Consider the following 25698-nt stretch of genomic DNA (forward strand, 5'->3'; position numbering starts at 1 on the left):
AAGTTCACCTGAAAAACTTTACCATGACAGCAAATAGAAGGGGGCCGGGGGGGATAGGATTTTTGTCTTCAGAAGGGAAAGCCTAGGAAAGTTGTAAAACTTACATGGTCTTGGCGTCTTGTCTTGGTAGGATGACTAACACATGTGGATGAAATATGTTAGTCATAAAACTGAGGATCATCTTGGCGTCTTGTCTTGGTAGGACGACTAACACATGTGGATCAAATATGGGGGAACAGGCTTTAATGGGGATGGGACATAACACATGTGGGTGAAATATGATATCGTCATAAAACTGAGGGTCGTCTTGGCGCCGTGTCTTGGCAATACCACTAACAGATGTAGATAAAATATGGGGAGGAACAGGCTAAAATGGGGATGGGGGAACAAGTCTTTATTTTGACACAAGACGTGGGGGAAAACAGAGAACATGCCTGAAAAAGGGGACACGAAGCAGGATACCCAAATATTTTAATAGTTATACCTCAAATTACAAGATATTTTGTGAAATTTGATATTTTTTGGAAAATTGAGGGTCTTGGGGAGTCTCAAGGATGTCCTTGACCTGGTCCAAGACGCTCTCCTTCTTGCTGGGCAAGAACTATAAATTCATAGATGTGGTTCTGGTTAGGGTTTCCAGCAAACAAAAAATCTCGCGAAAAAAAAGCAAACAATTTTGTTAGTATTTCGCAAACTTTTTTGCGAATATGAATCAAGCGTAAAAATGCAAAAACGATGCAAAATTTTGCGAAAAATTATAGGAAAATGGTTCACAATTCTTAGAGGAATACTTTTAAACAGTTCTTATTCTGGTCTGCTAGGAATAGTTTTAGACATTTCTGGATTTAGGAAAGGATTGAACAAAATTAATAAAAATCTACAAGCCTTATAATTTAATTCTAAATTTATCGATTTTAATTAAAGTAAGATTCAAAACTTAACAATTAAACCTTTTTTCTTAAGTATAGCAAATAAATATACTTTGCACCATCGTACAGAAACATGTGAAGAGAAAGTATCATCTAAAGAATCGTTAACACTCCCTTTAAAGAACGCAAAGAGATTAGATGTTAAGTGTCAGGCTGAGAAAGATTAATGTTCTCTAGTTTTAATGTTCAAACTCATAAAGAGAAAGTTTTCAAATTTTCTCTATGCAGTATTATCTTTAACATGCAGAAGCTCCACATATTGCTTTTTAATAAATTGTTTTAGTTTCAAAATTATATAAGAACTTTGACAATTCACAAAATTAAAATTGTTTTAAAAATGTTAAGTAATATATTGCAAAAGACCTGTAGAATGTATAAAAAATGTAGTCTAGAGAATGTTTAAAGAATGTAGTCTGGAGAATGTAGAGAATTTAGTCTGGAGAACATATTAAGAATGAAGTCTGAAGAATGCATAAAGAATGTAGTCTGGAGAATGTATACAGAATGCAGGCCGGAGAATGTATAAAGAATAAAGTCTAGAGATTGTATAACGAATGTATTCTAGAGATTGTGTAAAGACGGTAGCCTGGAGAATGTATAAATACTGTATAAAAAATGTAGTCCTGAGAATGTATAAAGAATGTAGTGTGGATAATGTATAGAGAATGTAGTCTGGAGAATATATAAAGCATCGAGAATGAATAAAGAATGTAGTCTGGAGAATGCATAAAAAATGTAGTCTGGAGAATGTATAAAGAATGTATTCTGGAGAACGTATACAGAATGCAGTCCAAAGAATGTATGAAGAATGTAGTCTGGAGATTGTATGAAGACGGAAGTCTGAAGAATGTATAAAGAATGTAGCCTGGAGATTGTAAGAAGACGGAAGTCTGAAGAATGTATAAAGAATGTAGTCTGGAGAATTTATAAAGAATGAAGTCTGGTGAATGTATCAAGAATGTAGTCCGGAGAATGAATTAAGAATGTAGTCTGGAGAATATATAGAGAATGTAGTCCGGAGAATGTTTAGAGCATGTAGTCCGGAGAATGAATAAAGAATGTAGTCTGGAGAATGTATAAAGAATGAAGTCTGGAGAATATATAGAGAATGTAGTCTGGAGAATGTATAAAGCATGTAGTCCGGAAAATGAATAAAGAATGTAGTCTGGAGAATGTATAAAGAATGTAGTCTAGAGATTGTGTAAAGACGGTAGCCTGGAGAATGTTTAAATAATGTATAAAAAATGTAGTCCTGAGAATGTATAAAGAAAGTAGTGTGGATAATGTATAGAGAATGTAGTCTGGAGAACGTATACAGTATGCAGTCCAAAGAATGTATAAAGAATGTAGTCTGGAGATTGTATGAAGACGGAAGTCTGGAGAATGTATATAGAATGTAGTTTGGAGATTGTATGAAGACGGAAGTCTGAAGAATGTATAAAGAAAAAAAAAGAAAATTTCTTCTTAAAAACAAATTTCTTACAAAAAATGAAAATTGTTTCTAAAAACATAAACACATAAAGCTCTTCTAAAAACATAATGTTCTTCTCACAATGTTCTTCGAAATCCTATTGTTCTCCAAAAAGCATAATGTTCTTCTAAAATCAAAATGCTTTTCTAAAAACATATTTTGCGCTACTAACCAAGGTCTTTCCCAGTAGAAGCCACAATTAAACATAATAATATCATAATATGTCATTCATCTTTAATCAAACAAAGAGTACCGTTGAATGGAGGCTTACTAGAAATTACGTCTTAAGTCCCTTTAGGAAAATGACAAACATGTTCATCTCTTTCTTCCTAATTTCCCCAGGTTCTATCCTCTATCTGTCACAACAGGATAATTATACTTCAAGCCATATTCAGACATTCATTCATCATAAATAATAAATAAGAAAAGAAAAAAGAAATACTTTTGAAGAACTTATACAGGGTGTCTAAAAAAAACCGGGATTAAGGTATTACAGACTCGTTTGTAATAGGTTTTTTTAGATGGCGACCATTTTTAAAATATACGTAAAATTTTCGATTTAATAATAATCTCCGTTTGCACAATTTTGAATTTTTGTGTCTACACTCTACAGACTTGTAATCGGATTTTCAAGATTGAGAATACTTTTAATGTCTACGTACTATACAATTTCAGATTTCATGAATCCAATTTTAGACTTGGTAGATCTAAAAAGAGCAATTGTTTAGGCTCCTAAAGTTTCCAACGTTCATTCACTTTACAAACTTGAGGTCAACATCTTACATCAGGAGCGAAATAGCTGCCCTGTAGAGGCTGTACCCTGCTGTCTCTCAAAAGGCTATTTTTGAAGTTGGATCAAGGGCACAAAAGTGTCTTGCTGCTAATAGTGGATATTTTGAATAAGATCTAAATCCAGATCTACAGGCTTGTTTTTAATCGGATTTTTAAGATTGAGAACAATTTTAAAACTACGTACAATTTCCGATTTGATGAGCTCAAGTTTAGGCTTGTAGATATAAAAATAACAATCTTATAGGCTCCTAAACTTTACAACTGGAGCGAGTAAAAAGTAAAAGATAATCTCCGTTTGCACAAAATTGAGCAAATGGAGATTATCTAATTTTTACCAAATTTACTGACTCTGCAGCTGGAAACTGTAGACAGTAGGAGACTATAAATTGTCATTTGTAGATCTACAAGCCTAAAATTGGGCATTGAATCAGAAACTTTACGTTATTTAAAAATGGTCTCAATCTTGAAAATCAAATTACAAAGAAGTCTGGAGACCCTTATTCGCCGTTTTTTAGACACCCTGTAGTTAACAAAATGTAGAGGAGATTCATAGCAACTGGGGTATATTTGTGTAGCTAGTGTAGAAATATGCATGCTAAAAAGGGTCCCCAAACAAACCTTATTTTTAAAATTAGTCATGATTTTCGTCCTGTGAAAATTCGTTTATATACATTCTTGAGAGGAGCTACAGTGAACAAATACTGAGATGCCATGTCATGTACTTTAGATAGATTGTGACCATGTGGAAAAAGAGGAGATGACTGGATTTTGCCCAGTTTCATGTCATTGATATAAGTTCTCTATAGTCCAAAGATTAGGAATGGAAATGATATATGTACTACAGGGTAGGGTGTCCCCAGGCACGCAACCAGACATTTTGTTAGGGGGCAAGATGAAAAAATGTGGCGCGAAGCGCAAAAAATTTGTTTTCCCCCTAAACATATTTAGAAAAATGTGCATTATACTCAAACAATAAAAAAAAACTTAAACGCTACCAACCGGATATTCAGTAAGTCAACACATTTGATATGAAATAAAAAAGAAATCTATTCTGGTTAATATAAATCACAATATTAATTATTTTACAATTTACATACATATCCATAAATCAAATATGTACATTGTATTTAGACATTGACATGAAATGCCTTTCATTAAAAAATCATGACTTAAATGAAACATATTTTTTTTATTATGACACATCACACAATATTTGCGGTGAACATGTAGGATTAATTTAATAGCTTTGTACACAGTATTAAAGATTTATCATAATAAGTGGCAGAACAATTATAATGGAAATATCTAAAAATACTTAACAAACCCCCTTTGCCAGGAATTCATGAATCTCTAAATTGCAAAAGAGGGTGGATCTTGCCCCCCCCCCTAGGTGCGCGCCTGGGTGTCCCAATAAACTTGGGAATTAAATGACGACTTCTATAATATTATCTTTTTTACGGGGCCGTATTTCGTTTAAAGTGTAAACACATTATTTTAAAGTACTACAAACATTAACGCTGTAAAGTTCAAGTTGCGGGATTTACAAAAAGTGGTCTATCATTTTTCATAGTCAAAATTGACGAAGCTATTGAGAAAGCTGTCCAGATTCCAGTTTATTATAATTCAACAGAACTGTTAAAATGTTTAATATCCGTGAATATATAATGCAGAGAAATGAAAGACCACATTTTTGAAAAGTTCATAATCTTATCAACTACGTTGAAAACTTACGTACTTACATGTAGTGTAAAAAAACAAGTGAATTAGAGACAACATTCGAATATCGTCTTTGAGATTCGATAGTTAAAAGATGACTCTAAACTCTTAAAGATCCTTGAGACTCTTGAGATCCTCGAGACCGAGGGCAGCTTCCTTTCCTTATCATTAAATGACTTCTGGACAAATGCCGCAATCATTTTATTTTCTTAAAAAGAAATCCTTTGTGTCGAACCTTGACGACGACATTTACAGCGGTAGATGCTCAAACATGTAAACCTGGTGTTCATGTGAACTACAGATGATTCCAAAGCCGAAGATAAAATGAAACACCGAAATAATTTTAACAAGGAGTTCTTCAACAAAATCTATTTACAAAAATAGTTTTGGGTAGAGTTCATTTACGTTTTCTCCGGAGTGTCACAGATTATCAGCTGATCAGGACTTAATCTGAGCATGCGCAGAATTAAACTTTTACTGACAACCGTATTACTCCGCCATACTGTTTCTTTATTTTTATTTAGCTTTACCTAATGATACAACGGGGTACAAATCACCCTTTTTTCTTTTCATTTTTAATTTTCGGCCATGATTAATTGATTCATATATCTCATAATCCTAAAATATAACAGTTAATTAAAAGTGCGTTTAACGCAAGCGTAGGTTGTGCTACGGCAATATTTTATTCTCGCCTGCCATAGATTCACGAAAACACACTGACAACTCTCTAATTTTTTTCATTTCAGACCTTTCGAGTGAACAATCGTTAAACTTTGTGATTTGAATTATGTACAGAATATTTATTGTGAGTTTCTCATAGCGATGGCGGGTGCTCGAAAGTTGCAAGGTAATTAAATAATTGATCCATATTATTATTTTAAGTTTTTACTTTGCCAGGATCTTTAAACAAAATTGAAAACTTAAGATTTTTAATCTATATAAATAATTATTTGTTGCTGATTCACTGTAATTTTATTTTGAGGGTAGGGAGCGCCACCATCTAAAATCTAGCAACGGTTCTAAAATTATTATTTTTTTTTTTTTTTACTGAAGTACGTGGTACCCATAAAGCTGTGGAATATTATTAATACTAAAAGTCATAAGCTACGACTGTTAACAGTGCAAGGATCTTAAAAGAAGTTCACTGAATAACGTGATTCTTGCTGTTTAGGTCAAACTTTGTGCCTGTGTGTACCTATTATTTTTCTTCTTAAAGTTAAGCCATTCTTCTACAGAATCTTCAGATTCAGCTATCAGGATTCGAAAATTTCTCAATATCCTAGTTTTGGACAATCCCCCCCCCTTCTCATACATTTTGAACAACATGAAACTCATATTTAGCACATGGCTATTGTTTGGTGTATAGCGTTGTGCTCCTTAGTCGCGGTATTCGATCCATTAGCCTGTCATAGCCACAGCACTCGGCCCAGAAATTTTCTTATCCCAATCCAACGCTGTATTTATTATTACACAAATATCAATATCATGTTGAAAATAATTTTAATCAAAGGTAAATGGTATATTCCTAGAGAACGATTTTCGGACCCCCCCCAGGCCCCCCCCCCTCCTATCAATTTTGTACATGGATCTTCAGAAAGTGTCTCAACTTAACCTAACCTGTGGCCGCAGCGCTCGGCCCAGAAAGTGTCATAACCTAACCTAACCCTAAATAATATTAGATAAATACTTATTTTTCTTATTTCGTCATGTACAAAATTGATAGGAGGGGGGGGGCCTGGAGGGGCCAAAAATCGTTCACTAGGACAGACTCTGATTAAAAAATGTTGCAGACCCAGGTTTGAACCAAGACATTTTAGTCGTCTTCTTAGATCTAAAATTTTAATTGCTTTATTTCAGCCGAAATCGACAGATGCCTGAAAAAGGTGACGGAAGGTGTTGAAAAATTTGAGGAAACCTGGACAAAAGTCCACAACGCGTCAAATCAGAATCAGAAGGTATTAATGAAATTATTAACGTAACATCTTGTAATTTTTAACGTTCAGTACTACCCTTTGGAATATAGTTAGTACGTTTTTTGTAACGTTACAGGAAAAGTACGAGGAGGATCTCAAGAAGGAGATTAAGAAGCTTCAGGAATTCATTCATACTTTAAACAAATAATTTAATATCCGTCTTAACCCTTCCCCCCTTTATTTTTTCACACGCCTAAAACCTCATTTGCCCTACCACCCTTATCCAAATCATTCCAGAGCAGTGTGAGGGAGAAGCCCCGTGTTTGGAACACTTTTTAATAATGGTGGAATAATCAGGATTATTTAAATATTCAATAATGGCTCCGCCATTAGTTCATATTAAAGAACTTGGGAGGTTTCCTCCTCCACTCAACTTGTTGATTTTCTTTATATTTCTATCAGGAGAATTATCTTCTAAAATTTGTGTGCTTTGGTTGAATTAAACCCATTAAAATTGAATTTTAAACTATCTCAAATATTTAACTACCTGAAGTGCTCGCCGTCACCTGTGGAATTTTTAAAACTGAGGGTTTTCTTATAAAATTTCAGCCAATTCGGTCAAGCTGTTGCTATAGCTAACAAATATAGAGCGAAGAGCATTAATTAGATGATCCATGGAAAAAAAAACGTTTTACCAGTAAATTGATTTTTTTTAATCAAAGGTATCATTGATCGTCAAAACCACATCAATCAGTAGTTATTTGCGCTATACTTTGTCTGATCAGCTTTTTGAGTCAAAATAAATTAACCACTTTCTTAGCCTTGACCCGGCGCACAAGATAACTGGTTGAACCGATGATACGTGGTTGAACTATTTATCGCTGTTCATTAAATCTGGTCCCTACACAAATGTTAATCCTCAATCAAATTATTTCTTTCACTTTGAGAAGATATTCTTGCATACATATTGCTTAAGCAAATTTTAATTTTTGAAATTTTCTAAAAGCATATTTACCCCTGCATCAGATTATTGATATTAGAAGAGAGTTTTGTATGAATGATCTATGTTGTATAGAGATTACGAGATCAGATAAAATCATGGCTAACCTCAGGAGAAATCAAGGACAAGACGATTCTCTTGGAGAACAGGAAACTAATAGAAACGGTAAAAAACCTCTAAAAATAAATGAGCCTGTCCCCCGCCCCATGTTTTATTTCCCTCTTTTAAATGTGTTCTGTGATCATGTAATTTTTATTTTGGGTCTGTCCTAGTGAACGACTTTTAGACCCCGCCCCCAGGCACCCCCCCTCCTATCAATTTTGTACATGACGAAATTAATAGATTAGTATTTATTTAGTATTATTTAGGGTTAGGTTAGGTTAAGACACTTTCTGGGCCGAGCGCTGCGGCTAGGACATTCTAGGGGGCCGAGAATGTACATACACTTAACTCTCTTTTTTTAAAGAAAAAGTACAGATATAATAAAATAGAAATTCAAAAAATATCATTTCTGACATTTTTTTCAGCAAATGGAGAGGTTCAAAGTAGTGGAGCGCGAGACGAAAACGAAAGCGTACAGCAAAGAAGGATTAACGGCGTCAATGCGTCTGGATCCTGCAGAACGAGAACGAGCTGAAGTAATTCAGTGGCTCAACTCCTGTATAGAAACCCTAAACATCCAGGTACAATATCAGGGTTAAGTGTACACAAAGATGTTCGGTTAGTTTTACAAATTTATATACTCAGACTGTTAACTTTTTCACTAATTTGTCTTTACTGAAGATCTAAAATTTAGATATATAAAATTTAAATAGTGAAAGGAAAACAAAAACTAAATTATGATAACGAGACAAATATTCCATGCTACTGTGTGTACTGTATAAGCTAGTTCAGTAGCTGCCCCCCCCCCCCATCCTGGCTAAAATCCTGTGTACGCGCCTGAGCTAGTTCCGTTCTGTTTCCTTTCATGTATAGTTAAATTAAATTTTTATGAACATGTTCGGCTCGGACAAAATACGCAGATAATAGCTAAGGAACCTTGTATTTTCTGCATGCCAATGTCTCTTAGTCGTATACATTTTGTTGCTCATTTTTCTTAAATTCTGTTTTGTCCCAAAATTTGGGATATAGAGTAGTGCAGGATCCATTTTAATATGTAACACAACTTAAAAATATTAATTTCCTGTTCAAATGATGATGGATAACGTTGCGAAGTAAAATAAATCCCGGGATTCTTTCTTCTTTTGTGTGGAATAAAGTTTTTAAATGTATGATAATTTTTAACTGTAAACTTGGTAATTATTGCCCCAAAACTAATCCGTTTGATTATTACTTAAAGCTTGCAATATTTTAACCTTGTAACGTACACTGTTATTATTCTAAAGTTAACATTTAATAAGGCACGTGTGTTAAATAATGTAACTTTATTCTCGTATCAATTTTAAACCTTATTTCGTCCTAATAGATTTTTACTTGAGATGTATTTTTTTAATTGGAAAAAGTCTGACACTCCTTTAAATTTAAATCCGACAATAAGATTTATTAATTATATTTACCGTATGACCTAGATATTATTGACAAGATAATTAGTTAAAAATAATGCCTCATGCAAGTAGGCCTTAATTTAACAGGTGCGCATTGAACTCTGAACTCTGACCCACTCGTTATTTAAGCTTAATTATGATTGACGACATTGTTCTGCAATTTCCTTGACTGTAGTCATGTTGTGAGTCTGTACCAAAAGAGTGTGCGTGTGTAATACCGAACTCTTCTGCAAAGCATTGCGACTGGCTTTCTCATGCCAGACCAGCGACATTTCCTCTCCCTTTATTCCTATTCCCTGCTTGGATCCGTATCTAGGAAGCAAAAATGTTGTGGATTGCCTGCATATTAATTAAATAGCGAACCAAGCACAATTCAGATTTTATTATTTCTTTTCATGATAGAAATGCTCCAGTTCTAGGGGAATTATGTTATATATAATCGATTTTTTTTGCTGTTGAATCTTTTCTTATAATAAAACGTTCTTTATCAAGGGGTGGACTTTGAAAATAGTTATTTCCCCTGTAGATATATTTAGGATGACACACGAAAGGGGTTATAAACATTTTTTTGGTGTATAGGTTCTATGGTTTATTATGAATTTTGTAAAAAATTTAAATTGATCGGAGTATTGTATTAGGTGCAAGTTGTTTTTGGCGAAACCTTGGTTTTTAATGAAGGTTAATGACCTCATATCCCACATTTTCTGTGAGATCTGTGTCGAGGGCTACAATTAAAGAAAGGCTGCATGCAAAAGTTCGATTTTCAATCTCAATTTTTATAACCATGGCCCCTTATCCTTTGAATATTTGTTGAATTTAAACAACAAATTATTGAATTAATTAATCTTATTCTACAGGTTGATCAATTTGAAGCTGAGATAGAATCCTTGAATTGTGGAGGAAAGAGGAAAAAAGGAAGAAATGAGGATAATGCAAGACTGGAAGAATGTCAGGTAAATAGAGTTATGTGTGGGGGGGGACTGACCGCCCATTTATTGAGGGAATGTCCTATTCACAACAGTACTTTTAAAACCTACATTTGATTAAATATGGTGAAGATGTCGTTTCTTAGTTTTACATGTTAAATTATTTGTTTTTAGCTTAAAGTGTTTTATTCTGACTGGATTATTGGATTACTGGATTTTTTTTCGCTGGAAGATCACTTTTGTGACATTTTCAGCGAGTCAATATATCTTTTTTGTTTCCACTGATAGTGCATTGTAGAAATCCACAAGACTGAAGATTCAAAGAGAAGAATGTGGATATCTCATTCATTTTTTATCAAACAAAGCTGTCAATGCTACTGTTGTTAATCGGACATTCCACGTTAAAAATTGAGACACTAGTAATGAATTCTCTTCAAGTTAATAATTTTCAATTATTTGCGGCAGATTTTCCTTCCCCTTTGCGTTCATGATTGAAATATGAGAATATTTGGCTTCTTGAGATATCTTCCCCTTCATAGATTGCTTCTTTTCTTAAAGGAACTGTCGTTGCCATTTCAAATGCACGACATTAGGGGCATGTCTGATTTACAACGGTTCCCTTTTTCTGAGCGATAACGCCGAAGATGTAGTTTTTGTGTCTAAAAATTGTTCTTTCTCTGATTTGAAGGATTGCAGAGGACAAAGAGAAAAAAATTGACAAAGATAATTTCTTCTTCCCATTGAAAAATTACGATATTTCTCTAATGGTTGCTCATATTGGACGTTCAAGTGTTTACAGGGGCGTACTGAAGGTTTAGCCAAGAGGGGTGATCTTTTAGCGCGTCATGAGTTTTTTTTTGTCTCACGTACCAGCGTTTGATGTTCACCCCTTGAAAAACGTACTACGAAAAAAAATACCTAAAAAATATTAAGAGTTTGAGAAATTATCTGAATGGACAAATTGTCCGTTAATAAGAAAGGGAATGCCAAAAAAATAATGATATATTAGGCCGGGGTGGCCTGGGGGGGTACCCGGTACACAGGCCCTCCCCCAGTACGCCTTTGACCGTTTAAAATTGTGCGTATCCTCTGCCCCTCTTTAGATGAAATGTCATTTAAAATTACGTCTACAGTCTCTTCAGATAAACAAATTAAATATTTGGTATAGAAGTCTATCCTCGATTTTTTTCTTATTCTTCAGGGGGAGCGAGGGAACTCATGCGGCAATAAGCGACAAAAATTTTCCCTTTCATGCTACATTTTAGCTTTTTTGTCTTTTGGCAGCCATGAGCCACAACCTTACAGTCTTCCATGCTACGACATTTGAGTCTTCCGACAATTATTACGATTTCATGGCTCAGTGCATGAAATTGTGATTTTCAAAAATCTAGCGACGTCATGCAAAAGAGATATATTAAAAAATTTATTTTCGTTTTAAATTAAAATAATAATGAGTCAGGTAAATATAAACTGCCAACTTATTTTTCCCCAAAATATAATAAAAACTTTTCTCCAAAACGGCTTATTTTTGAAAAAATTATGAACTAAAAAAAAAATTATCATACTCTTCAAGTTCAACTGAAAATTTCCACTATTTTTCGAGAAAGTTTCAAAATATAATGTTTTTTGGAGGAAATCTGCAACCTTCAGGTTATTTAGAATACCCCAAACTATTTGCCTCAGTGCCCAAAATGTGTAAAATGATAAAAAAAATTTCTTTGTAAAATGTAAAGCAGTTTTTTAACTAAACACACAATTCTTTGATCTTTAATAAACTTCTACAATTTCTTAAAGGTATGATTTTGCACGTAATGCGTCTGGATTTTTAGAATTACTATTTTAACGCATTAAATTTATCTTCTAAATACACAATAATTGCTGGAAGGCTCAAATGTTATGACATGGATGACCGTGCTACGGTTGTGGCTAATGGCTGCCGGAAGACAAAAAGCCAATATGTGCAATGGAAGGAGAAGGCCGCCTGCCTTCCCCCGGTCTCAGGGGAGGGGAGCAGGAGTTGGTTTATTAAAACTTTATGCAATGGTATGTCATATAATTGCACTAAAATATGCTTATTGCGAAAGAGGACTCCGTGATTGCAATAATGTTAAAATTTATTAGAGAATATATGTGGGTTAAGTGTGCTGAAATTAAAAGATTAAAAATCCCCTTGTATACCCTTGTTTGATATTGTAAAGTGTACTTCAGAAACAAATTAAATAAATGTTTAAGATGTGGGTTGAGAAACATCGAGACCATATTCAGAAGCTGGAAACCCTGCTCAGGATGCTGGATAATACCCAGGTAAAACTACAGGGATATATATTTCCTTGACCCCTCCCCCCTCTCCCTCCATTTTCCTCTCAGGGGAAATCTTTTTTGGGGGTGTTATATCGCTAAATTGTTGGGGAAAATGAAGGTTTGGATAAACAATTTATTTAAATATGGATACGTGTGTGTTCAAATTTTTAAACCGAAGGTCAATTTTTCAATCCGAGGTTCAAATTTTCAAGCTGAAGTTGAATTTTTTTAGCCGAAGTTTATTTTTTTCAAGCCAAAACCTGTTAAATAAAAAAAATTGAATTTTGAAAAAAAAATCGAATTTGAATAACAATGTTATTACCCCCAGAGTAACTGTGTTTTTCAAAAAAAAACCAAGTCTTCCTAGCCGTTTGGCCAGCCATAGCTAACATATATATATACACACACAGTTATACATACATATCTGTTTTTTTGATTGAATAATAAATTGATAACAAATATAAATATGAATATTAGCGAAGAGCTTTATTATAATGAATATATATGAAAAAAATGCATATTAACCAGGTTGAATCTGGTGTGATACGGGATATTAAGGAGGACATCAACGACTATATAGAGAACAGTCAGGAGCCAGATTTCGTGGAGAACGAGTATATTTACGACGATATCGAGGGACTAGAGGAAATGCTGTTAGACGTAAGTAATCTTGATGTAAGTAAACATTTATATAAAGAATATTAAACCCAAGAATCAGAACGAACGGAGTATGCCAATATATATGAAGTAAGCAACCCTATGCAATATTAACAAGCTTCTAATTTATTGAATCCTTAAATTCAAATTTTCACAATTTAGATCTTGAGATCAAAGATATATTTTTTAATCAAAGCATAGGAGTGGAATACAAATTATCTTGCACGAATCCTGAAATTAAAACTTTCACATAAATAAACAATGTTCTCCTTTTTTTAAAATCGCAACTTAGATTTTGAGGTCATAAATGTGTACGTAACTTTTGAACATATGATAGGAATGTAACATTATCAAGCACTAAAGCCCTGTGACCAGCATTAACACGGCGCTGATAGTTATCAGGTTGTTATCATTCATAAATAAAATGTCTATGGTTAATTTAAACTTGCGCTAAAAGGTCCTCGAGGCTGGAGTTTACGATACCATGGCGTAGTGAGTAGCGTGCGATATAGAAATTAACATCTTGCTTACCGAGGGTTATGATTCTTCGGTTTAATATTCTTTGCTCTTTACTATCAATTAAAAACGGCATCGGATGAATGCACAGGTATGTACTGAGAAAATTTTTAACGAGTTTTTTAGAAATCTGATCTCAGCATAAAATTTCAAAGATTTGGGATAAAAACAATCATATGACCGTAATTTGCAAGCTTTCTGAACTCAGAAATATTTCTTCAGTTTAAGAATTGGCGGTTTTTTAAAATTTACTATGTAGTCCATTTTTTTAGCCAGGAGACTATCATTGTGATTTCGAGTTATCCACCATTTGAAGGGACATGTCCGATTCACAACTGTACCTTTGAACCCAGGGTGGAAGATAACGTCGTTTTCTAGATTGAAAAATGTTTGATTCTTTTAATTCTTGAATTGTTGTCCTACAGCTGAAATGCGTTCAAGTTATTTTTGTACACAAGCGAATTTTAAAGAAAAAAATTGAGTATAAATTTGGAAATGTAAGGGTTTTGTTTTAATCGGACATACCATTCTTTAATTATTGGGTAGACTTAAAACTACGTAAACAGCCCCATTAAAGCTAGGAACCTAGGGTTCCATTGTCTGCGCGTTTTGATTAAATTGTTTGTTTAGATTGGTGCCCCTGAGCATACCTCTGTTGATGCTAGTGAGACAGCTAGCTCTACAAACTCAGTGTCAGGGAACTCACCTATTCTAGGACAGCCAGTTTACTCCAACCATAATCATTCCAGGTATACAGGGGTAGATATATTCAAGAATATATTCCAGGTATACAGGGGTAGATATATTCAATAATACATTCCAGGTATACAGGGGTAGATATATTCAAGAATACATTCCAGGTATACAGGGGTAGATATATTCAAGAATACATTCCAAGTATACAGGGGTAGATATATTCAAGAATACATTCCAGGTATTAAGTGGATTTCAAGGATTTGGCGGGAGAAATGAGAAAATTGACACCAACTGGCAAGCTTTTTGCCCTGGTTGGATTCATATACCCGAAATTAATTTATTTTTTATATCGAATATTGTTTTATTCTAATAATATTTTTTCTGAATCCTTATTTCTTATCTGTATACCGCACTTTCCGCTCAAAGAACGGTAGTAAACAAGATAATGTACAGTAACGCGGTAAAGCCTGTCTATGCTGTGTTTGGTATTGGGAGAAAAAACAAAAATATAATATAATAAATCTATGAATATTCCCGATAAAGAGAAAAACCATTTACCCACCCCCTCTTTTGAAAATAATTCAGACGTTCTATGTTTGCGTGGAGCGTCAAAAGATTGATTTTATGAGTAAAATAAATAAATTTTTGGGTAAAAAGTATTAAAAAGAATTTTTTAAAAATCCTTTTGATGTGGGCTGCGTTGGGTTGACCGGGGGAGGGGGTTGATTCGGAAAATATACACCCCTGCCCACCAGTGTTATTTATTTTCATAAATTCAGTAACAAATGATTTCAATCAAGACTTTTATGGTAAACTGGAAAATGGGGAGGGGATGATTTTCGAGAAAATATATTCCTTTATAATTTTTTTTATTTCAGTGATACAGTGTCTGGGCTGGGTATGGCCCCGGAGGAGTTAAAACGAAGACATCGAAGCTCGCAGAGTGATGACAGCAAATCTAGTAAGAAGGGAGGATCTACAGTTCTTCCTCCTTCCTCACCCCTTCCTACGCAGGTATATACTCCTTCTTCATCCCTTCCTACTCAGGTATTCACTCCTCATTCACCCCTTTCACACAGGTCTACAATCCTTCCTCCTCTCTTCCTACACAGGTATATACTCCTTCCTCGCCCCTTCCTACACAGGTATATACTCCTTCCTCGCCCCTTCCTACACAGGTATACACTCCTTCCTCGCCCCTTCCTACACAGGTATACACTCCTTACTCACCCCTTCCTACACAGGACTACACTCCTTCCTCATCCCTTCCTACACAGGTATATACTCCTTCCTCGCCCCTTTCTACACAGATATACACTCCTTCCTCATCCCTTCCTACACAGGTATATACTCCTTCCTCACCCCTTCCTACACAGGTAAACACTCCTTTCTCACCTTGTCCTACACAGGTATATACTCCTTCCTCAGTCCTACACCTCCCTACATTTCCTCAAAATATTTGTTTCTCAAAATTAGAGTTAAGAATCCAGATCCTCATCTGAATTCTGTTGCATAGGACGGCTCTAGAAACTGGATCCTTAGTATTAAACTCAAAACTGATAGAAATATAATTCTTATTGTTCAGGGCAATAAGGTGTCTAGTACGCCGATTAAGTCATCATCTCAGAACATGTTTTCTCTCAGGTTAATATTTTATTTTATACTAGGCTCTCAGTTTTTATTTTTTTAAACATTTCTTCCTGTATACATTATAAAATATTAACAAAAAAGTTCACGGATTTACAATATGTTTTTCGTAAATTTTTCAAAATTTTACGGGAAAAAATTGACAAATTTTTCCTGGGTCAAGTAAGGTCCAACCACAAAATGTGGGCTCAATCGGTCCAGTCGTTTTGAGGTTTATAGGATACAAACAAACAGAGTGGATATATTCAATGATAGTTGAACTAAGGAGAATAGGAATGGGCTTCTCTGTCGTATTTCAGTTTTGTGTACACAATGCTCGGTATTGTAAGCAGTTGGGGAGCTGAGCAATTACTGTTAACAGTTGTAAATTGTCATAAATAATAATAATATCTGTCTGTTTGTTTGTATGTCCTATGATAACTCGATAGAACCATGGGAAGGTTCTTAGCTTGGGTTAAATTTAAAATTGGGTTGATTGACTCTGGACTCTTTAGCTAGTTTGGATATTGTAAATAAATTATATGATTGTAAATTGTATGATTCCGGAAAACAGATGAATCGGTAAAAATGGCTTGTTGTCTACTGTTTAAATTACTGAATAAAGCTTATTGGAGTATGAAATAAATAAATGTTTATGTGGGAAATTAGATTTTTCATTTTCACCACAAACTCCCATTCCTCCCTTTCCCCCTTCTAAAAAGTTTTTTTTCGGCAATAATAATTGTATTCCAATAATAAATAAATATCATCATACCCTCATCAGTCATCATATCATTATTTGGTGGTGTATTTTTCAACTTACGCAAATACGCTATACTCCACTTCTGACCTACGCCAAATCTGCTATACTACACATCCGACCTGCTAGCTCGTGGTTTTACAGCTGCTATATGGACTTATGACCGCAGCACCCGGCCCCCTAACCTGTCCTAGGCGCGGCGCTCGGCCCCCTAGCCTCAGCGCTCGGCCCAGAAATTGTCTTAACCTAACCTAACCCTCAAATAGTACACAAATAAACGGCTGGCGTATGTCCAATATTGCAGTAGGTCGGATAGTTAGTAGGTCAGAAGTTCAGTAGAGGGGATATTGCGTATAGACGATGTAACATTACCCCTTTTATCATATTTAAGTACAAATGTACATGGATGTAAACAAAAAACATCCTCTACTGGCTCTTTCCGAGCATATAAATATTTCAATTTGCATAATAATATTAGATTAGATTTTAATTCACATCAGGGGGGTATATTTTCCTAAAAAATATTCCCTTCCCCCCCCCCCCCTTTAGAAAATCATTTATTTTCCCCAAAAGTTTAATGTATATGGTTGTGCGGTCCCGAAACTGACGTCATTTTGTATTCGTTGCTGCGCCGCCGGGTAGGTGTAATCATGAAAAATATAATCCCCTGGTTCACATGAAACATTTATTTTTAGTCAGTACTTACAAAGTTTGATCACGTTTTAATTTCTTTTAATTTATGCATCGATTTGAATTATTTCCTTATGTAAGATGGTAAATGTAGAGAATTAATTGTCGTAATTCGTCAGCCTACAAAAAAAAACTTATTCTGAAGATATTTTAATTTTTAGTCAATCTCCGAACAACACGAGTCCGAGCTCAGGATTGCAAGGTGTAACACAGTCTCATGCCCTCAACCCATCCTTAGCCTCGTATCCAAACTATCTACGACGTAGCCAACCCAACCTAACCAACCCTAGTGGGCAGATAATACCCAACTTTGCTGCTGTTACCGCTCAACACAATGGTAAGATTTGCTATAGATTTAATGGAACAGGGATGGTGTGCCGGATTCACAATGGTATCATATAAAACTGTGCCTGGACAAGAATTAATGAGATATTTAAGTTTTTCTCTTGGAAAATTGATTATTTTCCAGTTTTAAAGAGTAATGTTGTGAATCAGAAATTCCCATTATTGGGTAGAAGGCAAGGAGTATGAAATATAATGGAGAAGGGATCGACCCGGCCCGCCAATGATTATACATGCTTTGCAGGCGGTACTGCATTTGAATAAGAAATATGCTTTCCATGACTGTCTGGTGTACAAATAACGGGTACATGTATTCAGAATATGTTATTATATACATTACACAGGGATAAAAGTAGGCGGAATAAAACGCCAAACAAACATATTTAATTGAAATATCATCTTAAAATACAATCTTAAATCGTCTTAAAATTTCATCTTAAAAACCATCTTAAAATATTATCCGAATATATTATCTTGAATTATCTTGAAATATCCTCTTAAAATATAATCTGAATAAAATATAATTTTGATAAAATAGGTCTTAAAAAATATCATCTTGAAATATCATCTTGAAATATCATCTTGAAATATCACCTTGAAATATAATCTTGAAATATCATCTTGATAAATCACCTTAAATATGATCTTGAATCTTAAAATATATTTCTGATTGTCAGGTCATCCTGCATGCTCCGCCCCCCTAGACACCCAGGAGGCAGAAATATCTACTCCGCCCCCAGACCGGCCTGCACCACATAGTCCTACGGGGAGTGGGCGGAGCGTGGAATTGGGCGGAGCTCCCGGGCTACCAGCACCTGGCTCCTATCCTCACCCGTCGCAAGGTGACTTAACTTTTTTATTAAAGTAAATTTCTTTTATTCTCAGCTTTATTTCTTCATAAGTTGAATTTAACCCTTTTTTTAACGTTAAAAGGAAATCCAAAAAAGTCGATATGTACAATGAGCGTGGATGCAGTTTTACTTAATTTGGATAAGCAGTTGTTTTCTGATTGAATTTAGGATTGATTTCAGAACAGTATAAAAATATTTCTGAGTTGATGAAAGATTGATTGATTGATTAATAATCCAGGTGTACGGGATGTACCTAGTTCTCAGTTCAATGGCGGAACATTACACAATTTACAAACTTCCAAAGTGAGTTCGGATTTATTCATTTAATTCATTTCATTCCAACATTTTTCAGGGGCGTATAATTTTAAGACTTAACCCACCCCGGACCCGGGGGGGGGGGATTCATGATAAATGTGGGGTAAAATGAAAAAATTGGACATTTTAAGATAAGTTTTTTCATTCTATTTATTATCCCATAAGTCAATTATTTTCTCCAATTCGACAAAGAAAGTACTAAAAATAAATTGTCGCTCCGCGTAAACATACATAGGTTCTTGGGAAAATGAATGATTTTCAAAAACGTGAGAACGATTTTTATAGAAAATATTCACACTGGACTTGTAACAAATGATCTTGTCTGGTTTTAATTAAGTTTAGTAGTCGATCAATATTATTATTATTATTGTTGTTGTTTAAAATCAAACAACAAAAATCTACCCCCTTAACTTAACTTTCAATCATTATTTTATTTAGGAATTGCCAGAATCCTTATCCTCCCTTAAATCTCTTGCGCAGCAAGCTCTCTCAAGTGGAAGTTTAATTGCTGACAGCAATAGCAGTCAATCAGGTTAGTTGCTGACACTTGACAGGCGTAGTTATCAATCAGGTTAGTTGCTGACACTTGACAGGCGTAGTTATCAATCAGGTTAGTTGCTGACACTTGACAGGCGTAGTTATCAATCAGGTTGGGTGCTGACACTGGACAGCAGTAATGATTAGTTGATTGCTTAAATTTGACTGCAGTTAAAAATGATTTGTTTGCTGACGCATGCAGTCATGATTAGTTTAATTGCTGACACTTGAGTCTTGACAGCAGTATAGATACATTTAATTGCCGACACCTGACAACGGTAAAGGTATGTTTAATTGCTAACACTTGACAGCGGTAATTATTAGATTTAAATGTTGACACATGATACTGACACCTGATTGCATCTTTTTTAGTAGAGGTGTAACTAATTAATTTATTAATATTTTCAATATTGACATTCATTTGCCATAACAGGTTAATTAATAACAAATTCAGGTCATCTTGGATTGATTGGTGGGTTTGGTGTGCTAGATGAGATTGGCAGATCTGGATTAAAAACTGAGGCTCATATACCGCCTCTACTGGGGGTAGCGCCACTTGGTCCAGTTCCTCTTAACAAGGATCATCAATTTCAGTACAAGTAAGATTTGAATATAGGACTCTTTTTTTCTTCTTCAAACTTTTATTGAGAAAAACAGAACGTAAATATCTTTATATAAAAAAGTAATCACAGAGTTAACGAGTGGCTTTTCGCTATATACTCTCTACTTGCTCAGGAATGTATAAAATTGAGATCTTAAGTATCGACAGCTCCGTTATGAAAGACATAGTATTGAGCAGCAATCTTGACACAAAAATTGGACTTTGTAAAGTCTTTTTTTCTAATTTCTATTTCCACTAATTTGTTTTTTAATCTTTTATTTAATCTGTTAATTAATCTCAGGGGTGTATATTTTCTCGAGAAATCATTTCTCGCCCCCCCCCCTTATGAAACGTTTTTATCCTCCAGAAGTTGTATATGCTTTTTTATTAGAGCTTTACTTGCTAAATTGAGGATATAAATTTATTTTTTGGTAAAAAGTTTTTTTTTAAATAAAAAAAGTAGTCTTTTGGTGTCAAATTTTTATTCTTTATCCTAAAATCATCTAAAATCAATTCTTAAAATGTACAGTGTACAGTGTACAGTGTACAGTGTACACCCCCGTTTCATCTTCGATATTACCTTCCAATTTGATCTCTAATTTGCTATTGCCAATTTGTTAGTGGCAAATTCGGTTTTTATTGAACAAATATTGAAAGTTGTCGGTATTTTCTACCAACAAATTCAAAACCTATTGGATAAAATACCTCTAAATTCTGGTTAACTCTATTCTGTTGTATTATAGTATGCTAGAGGCAGCTTGTCACCATCTCCCACATCCTTCGGACAGTGAGAGATTAAGACCTTATCTACCCAGGACACCTGTTAATACACCTTCACATTATCCACAGGTTCGGTTTAAAACTTACTTCCAGGGTTATATATTTGGTTCAAAAATATTTGGTTTATCCGAGTATTTAGATTTTCCAAGCGGAGCAAAATTAACGTAGTTCTTAAATTCTGTACCTGCTCCGATGCGTTTTTGTTAATTTTTTCAAGGTGGAATTCATTAAAATATATATTTTGTTCTTGCCTTTGTTACTGTTTGTTACAGTGATCCGAATCCGGAATATTTTGGTCTCCTGGATCCGGATCATCTCCGAAATAGACGAACAAAGCTTCTCTGTCCTTACCTCTCAAATATTAAGGGTTAACTGATCAAAATATCGGAAAAACAAGTTTTAGCAAAAAAGGCTATGAAGACAAATAAACGGGAAATGCGCTAGAATGAATGATATACGTCCTGTATCCGTAAAATAAATATTTTATTGGGGAAAATGAAAAAAAAAATTGGAAAATCGCGTTTTACAATTGTTTCACACAAAGCTTAAAAGACAATTTCCTGTTGTCTAAATCTACTTACTAGCATAATGTTTACGTTTTATTTATTTATTTATTTATTATTTAAATGTTTAGGCCCCGCCCCCCGGCATTGATACGATAGACTTTTTCACGAGATTGTCTACGGAAACCTTGTTCTTTATCTTCTACTATATGGAGGGGACGAAAGCGCAGTATCTGGCAGCAAAGGTAACCAAAAAATTTGAACCTTTATTTCTTAAGATTTTTGTGAAAATAAATTAAGTTCGAATGATTCACGATCACGGTTAAAGGAAAAAAAATAATATTTTAATGTTTTTAGGCCTTAAAAAAGCAATCTTGGAGGTTCCACACGAAGTACATGATGTGGTTTCAGAGACATGAGGAGCCCAAGATCATTAACGATGAATATGAGCAGGTCTAAAACTGTTCTATGGTTGGCCAAATATAAATTTTGTTGTTGGACAGAAGGCAATTAATCGTAAAAATGAGGGAAATTTAAAGGTTATGAAAATGGGAGAATTTAACTCGTCAGTCCACCCAGATATTTTAACTTATTTTTCCTGACAGGGAACCTATATCTACTTTGATTACGAGAAGTGGGGACAGCGGAAAAAGGTAATGATATTTCTTATTATGGGTATCAATATATCAGTTTATTTATAACATTGTGCATTTTCTTGATCATTTCAGCAGTCACCCCCTCAAAATAAATGTGAGAAAACATAAACAGTGAAAGAAAACCGCCAAAAAAGACTGTAATAGATTTATTTTTTAAAGAAATTTTTTATTTTCTTTTCAAGATGGTGGTATGGATTTAATATATTTTGATGCGGATCTGGATTGTCAAGATACAATTTTTAAGTCGAAACTTGGTTTTCCCCTCTCTACACATTGTGGAAGGAAAAGGGGTTCAAAGATTTATGGAAAAAAATTGAACATCGACTGGCAAGACACCCCCCCCCCTTTTCCTCACCATTTTACTAATAGAACAATTATAATTTGAACTTGTTCAGTAATCATTTTTTATTTCAGGAGGGGTTCACTTTCGAGTACAGGTTTCTAGAGGACCGGGATCTCAACTGACGCAAATACGCAGTTGACGCTGCTCATTTCACGCAGGTTATGCTGTGTGTTTGACGCAGTTTGAACTGACCGGCGTAACTGCCAGCATTTCATAACACAGTGACGCATCTCATTACGCAATTCTCTGCGTCACCGCGGCCGTGATATGTGTTAACTACAGCGGAATTCCCATATAAATATTCCTGTATTAACAAGTATCAGGATTGTGTTCCGTGCCCTGAAAATAGGTTCTTCCACACTGCCCGTGTTCAGTAAACCCCTTCAAGTCTCATCTCATCATCTTCAACAGTTCATAGAGTACATTCAGTACAAAACCAGTTTCACCGACATCTTGGAACCGACTCTAGAAGAAGAACAAGTGATTAATCTCCGAATGGATTTTTTGGGCGAGTCAGGCATCTCACAACAACATGATTTTTAGCCTTCCTTCTCCTCTCTTCTCATTTTATCCAAACTCAACAGTTCCTGGAGAGATTTTTATCTAATTTTCTGCCATTTTTTTAATATCCAACCTCAAAACACGTCTTTCCGACATTTTTGTTTCTATTTCGAAATCCAGATGGGTTGAAGCCCTTTCAGTATTAAGAGGTTTCGTTTTAACTGTTGCTCGGCAGGATTTATGCAGATCTTTCTTCTTAATTTTGATAATTCCTGCTGTGCTTCCTAAATCTGTTGGTTGAATTCATAATTACTATGTATAAAAAAACAATGTGATAATTACTTCCCCATGATTATGATCCAGAGGCTCAAAAAAAGGATTAACCCTGTTCCCGCCTAATTATAATTATTTTAAATAATATTTAAGAAAACACCTTTTTCTGAGCTTAGTCGGAGGATTTTGATATTGTTCTACTTGGCTGTGGAGTTTGGACGGTGTTACACCGTACCTTGCTCATTTTCCCGGACTTGATACAACCTTGCCCCCCCCCCCTCCATTTTTTACAATATGTGTTTGTGAAGAATATATTGCTTTTGTTACTTAAGCATTTTCCCTGTCCCCAAACTTGTGATTTATCATAACCAGTACTTATTTCTGCCGCCAGGGGCTCCAAGGTTGTTTGTTTACGTTTAGACCCGGTTTCTGATTACCAATATAACCGAGTTTTACTTGTAGTTGTATTGCTAATCAAACCCGGTTCCGTACTGCAAGTACAAATGCGAGAGATCGCGCACGTGAAGCATTTTAATCTCTCGCTGCTGGAGAGGGTAGGGACAAGGGAATTAAGATATTCCAGGTTTTATTGGGACATCTCCCCCCTCTCCCCCTCCGGCTGCAGTCCTTCTCCCCTCCTCTCACTCATTAATATAGAATTTTTTATATGGGAATAAAGTCTGTGTATGCATATTTTACTTAAGGTTTTATTATTCCTTTATTAGGCGAGACCTTACAGAAAATATTATTAAGAGATTTGAAGATAATCGGTTTAAACTACCAAATGTAAAATTTAAGGCCCCGTTTAAAATACTGACAAGACTACCGAAACTAGAGCGCAAGGAATGATGCAAGATAAATTATTCACCCTGTCGGAGAGTAATCTACAGGTAGAAGAAAGTTGAATTTGGGTGCGGGTGTATTTTAGACTACTTACGAATTAGTGCTGAGTGTATTAATGACTATGGGAAATACGGGACTACTTATTAATCGTCCCACACATTATTAATTTTGATGTATTTTTGAAACACCAAAAATTCATGTTACGGGATTTCTTAACTGTGGTATACAATTGATACACCTTCGAAATTTACGGGGGTTATATTAAGAAGTTTGTCCATTTAATCTTTCTTAGTCAATTATCGAAAATCAAAGACGATTTTTAAGTCTTCTCTTAATTCCCATGTTTGTTGGAACACCCTGAATGCTGAAGGACTTCTAATGTTATTCTAGAGTGACCCTCCACTTGGCCTGCTGAGTCTCATCAGTATCCTTAAATGGGTGGTCTTCATCTCAAGATTGCACAAGATTTCCAATTCTTCTTTGTAAAAATTGATTATTTTTAATTGTAGTTTCTCTTCAACGTCAAAAAGATAATTTTGAAAGGATAAAAACTTTCAGGGTGAAAGAAAGGACTGGGTAATCATAGTATAATAAGGTTACCGTGTTGGATAAGGCATGCCCTCTTTTATACGCTTACACTCCCTGTAAGTGGGTTATTCTCGAAACTGTATGAACTAAAGAATTCACAAGTCAAGCAAATGATGCTATATCGATTGGACTAACTTACAATTGCACGAAAGTCAGTTGTTCACAAACCAGTTTTAGTCATTTGAACACTCATACATGTGAACAAAGTAGAAATTAATTATTATTAAATAAACCTTTATTAAAATAAAAAACATTAAACACATTATTGGCATCGATATTTGAGGAATTTGTGGCCGCAGCGCCACATTTTTTTCTGTAAAAATACATAGACCTAAATAAAGGGTAATTTTTAAAAAAGAAAGTAGTTCAATTGATAAAATATTTGTTGAAAAGGATTAATCCTTTTAAACGTTAGTCCAATTGATATGATATGACACCGAATAAATGTTCAGAAATCTTTTTGCAAAGGTTTAAGGAGTCCACGGATTAGATTTCAACCAACAAGGTGGTGCGATCGTTGAAAAGGAAAACTGTTGAAAACGTCAACAAGAATTTTTTCATTTTCTAAATTAGTACTCCGCATTAATTTCACCGGGTTTCTGATTGAATAATAACAGTTAAGGTGAAACCAATTTTCCTTTCAAAAAAGTTTGAAATTAAGTATATAGTGCTAACCAGAAAACTGGAGGAGAAAGACGACATGAAAGCAATACTCAAGTTTATTTTATGATGGTTATCACTCTAGGGAGGGGAGGAAGACCAGCCACAACAATTTCTAGTCCGAGCCACATTCTCCTCATTTTCTCGTCCGAGCCACCTCAAAATCCTCGTCCTTCGAATATTATCTTTTTAAAGTGTTCAATCCTCCAAGATAAAACAATTTGTTTAAGAATCGGTTTCACGTTAGAGTATTAACGAAATATCAAATTTTTGTAAATCAAATAAAATACTTTCAATGGAATTAAAGCTTTTGAGTGCAATGTCCTGAAAAATATTCACATTTTTAACGCGCATTTTCATATATTCCT

General features: G+C 34.7%; 1 protein-coding gene across 4 annotated transcripts; it reads left to right on the top strand.

Moving 5' to 3' along the window:
* The first annotated feature begins 5603 nt into the window (after positions 1–5603).
* Positions 5604–23937, top strand: LOC111700429 (CCR4-NOT transcription complex subunit 3). Of its 4 annotated transcripts, none has more exons than XM_023471328.1 (21): positions 5604–5755; positions 6766–6863; positions 6958–7002; positions 7897–7986; positions 8349–8504; positions 10223–10318; positions 12524–12595; positions 13121–13267; positions 14396–14514; positions 15340–15475; positions 16047–16105; positions 17699–17874; positions 18557–18721; positions 18969–19033; positions 19484–19577; positions 20037–20181; positions 20927–21032; positions 21598–21711; positions 21824–21919; positions 22072–22119; positions 22537–23937. In XM_023471328.1, exons 1-21 carry the CDS (start codon positions 5731–5733, stop codon positions 22585–22587), a joined length of 2103 nt encoding a protein of 700 aa, XP_023327096.1. In that variant the 5' UTR covers positions 5604–5730; the 3' UTR covers positions 22588–23937. The 4 variants fall into 4 exon arrangements, with proteins under 4 accessions (XP_023327096.1, XP_023327098.1, XP_023327095.1 ...); XM_023471330.1 differs by having other exon boundaries at positions 13121–13252; XM_023471327.1 differs by having other exon boundaries at positions 6766–6862; positions 6951–7002.
* Positions 23938–25698: the final 1761 nt, after the last annotated feature.

This window comes from Eurytemora carolleeae, unplaced genomic scaffold, assembly GCF_000591075.1.
Source record: "Eurytemora carolleeae unplaced genomic scaffold, Eaff_2.0 scaffold382, whole genome shotgun sequence".
NCBI lineage: Eukaryota > Metazoa > Arthropoda > Copepoda > Calanoida > Temoridae > Eurytemora > Eurytemora carolleeae.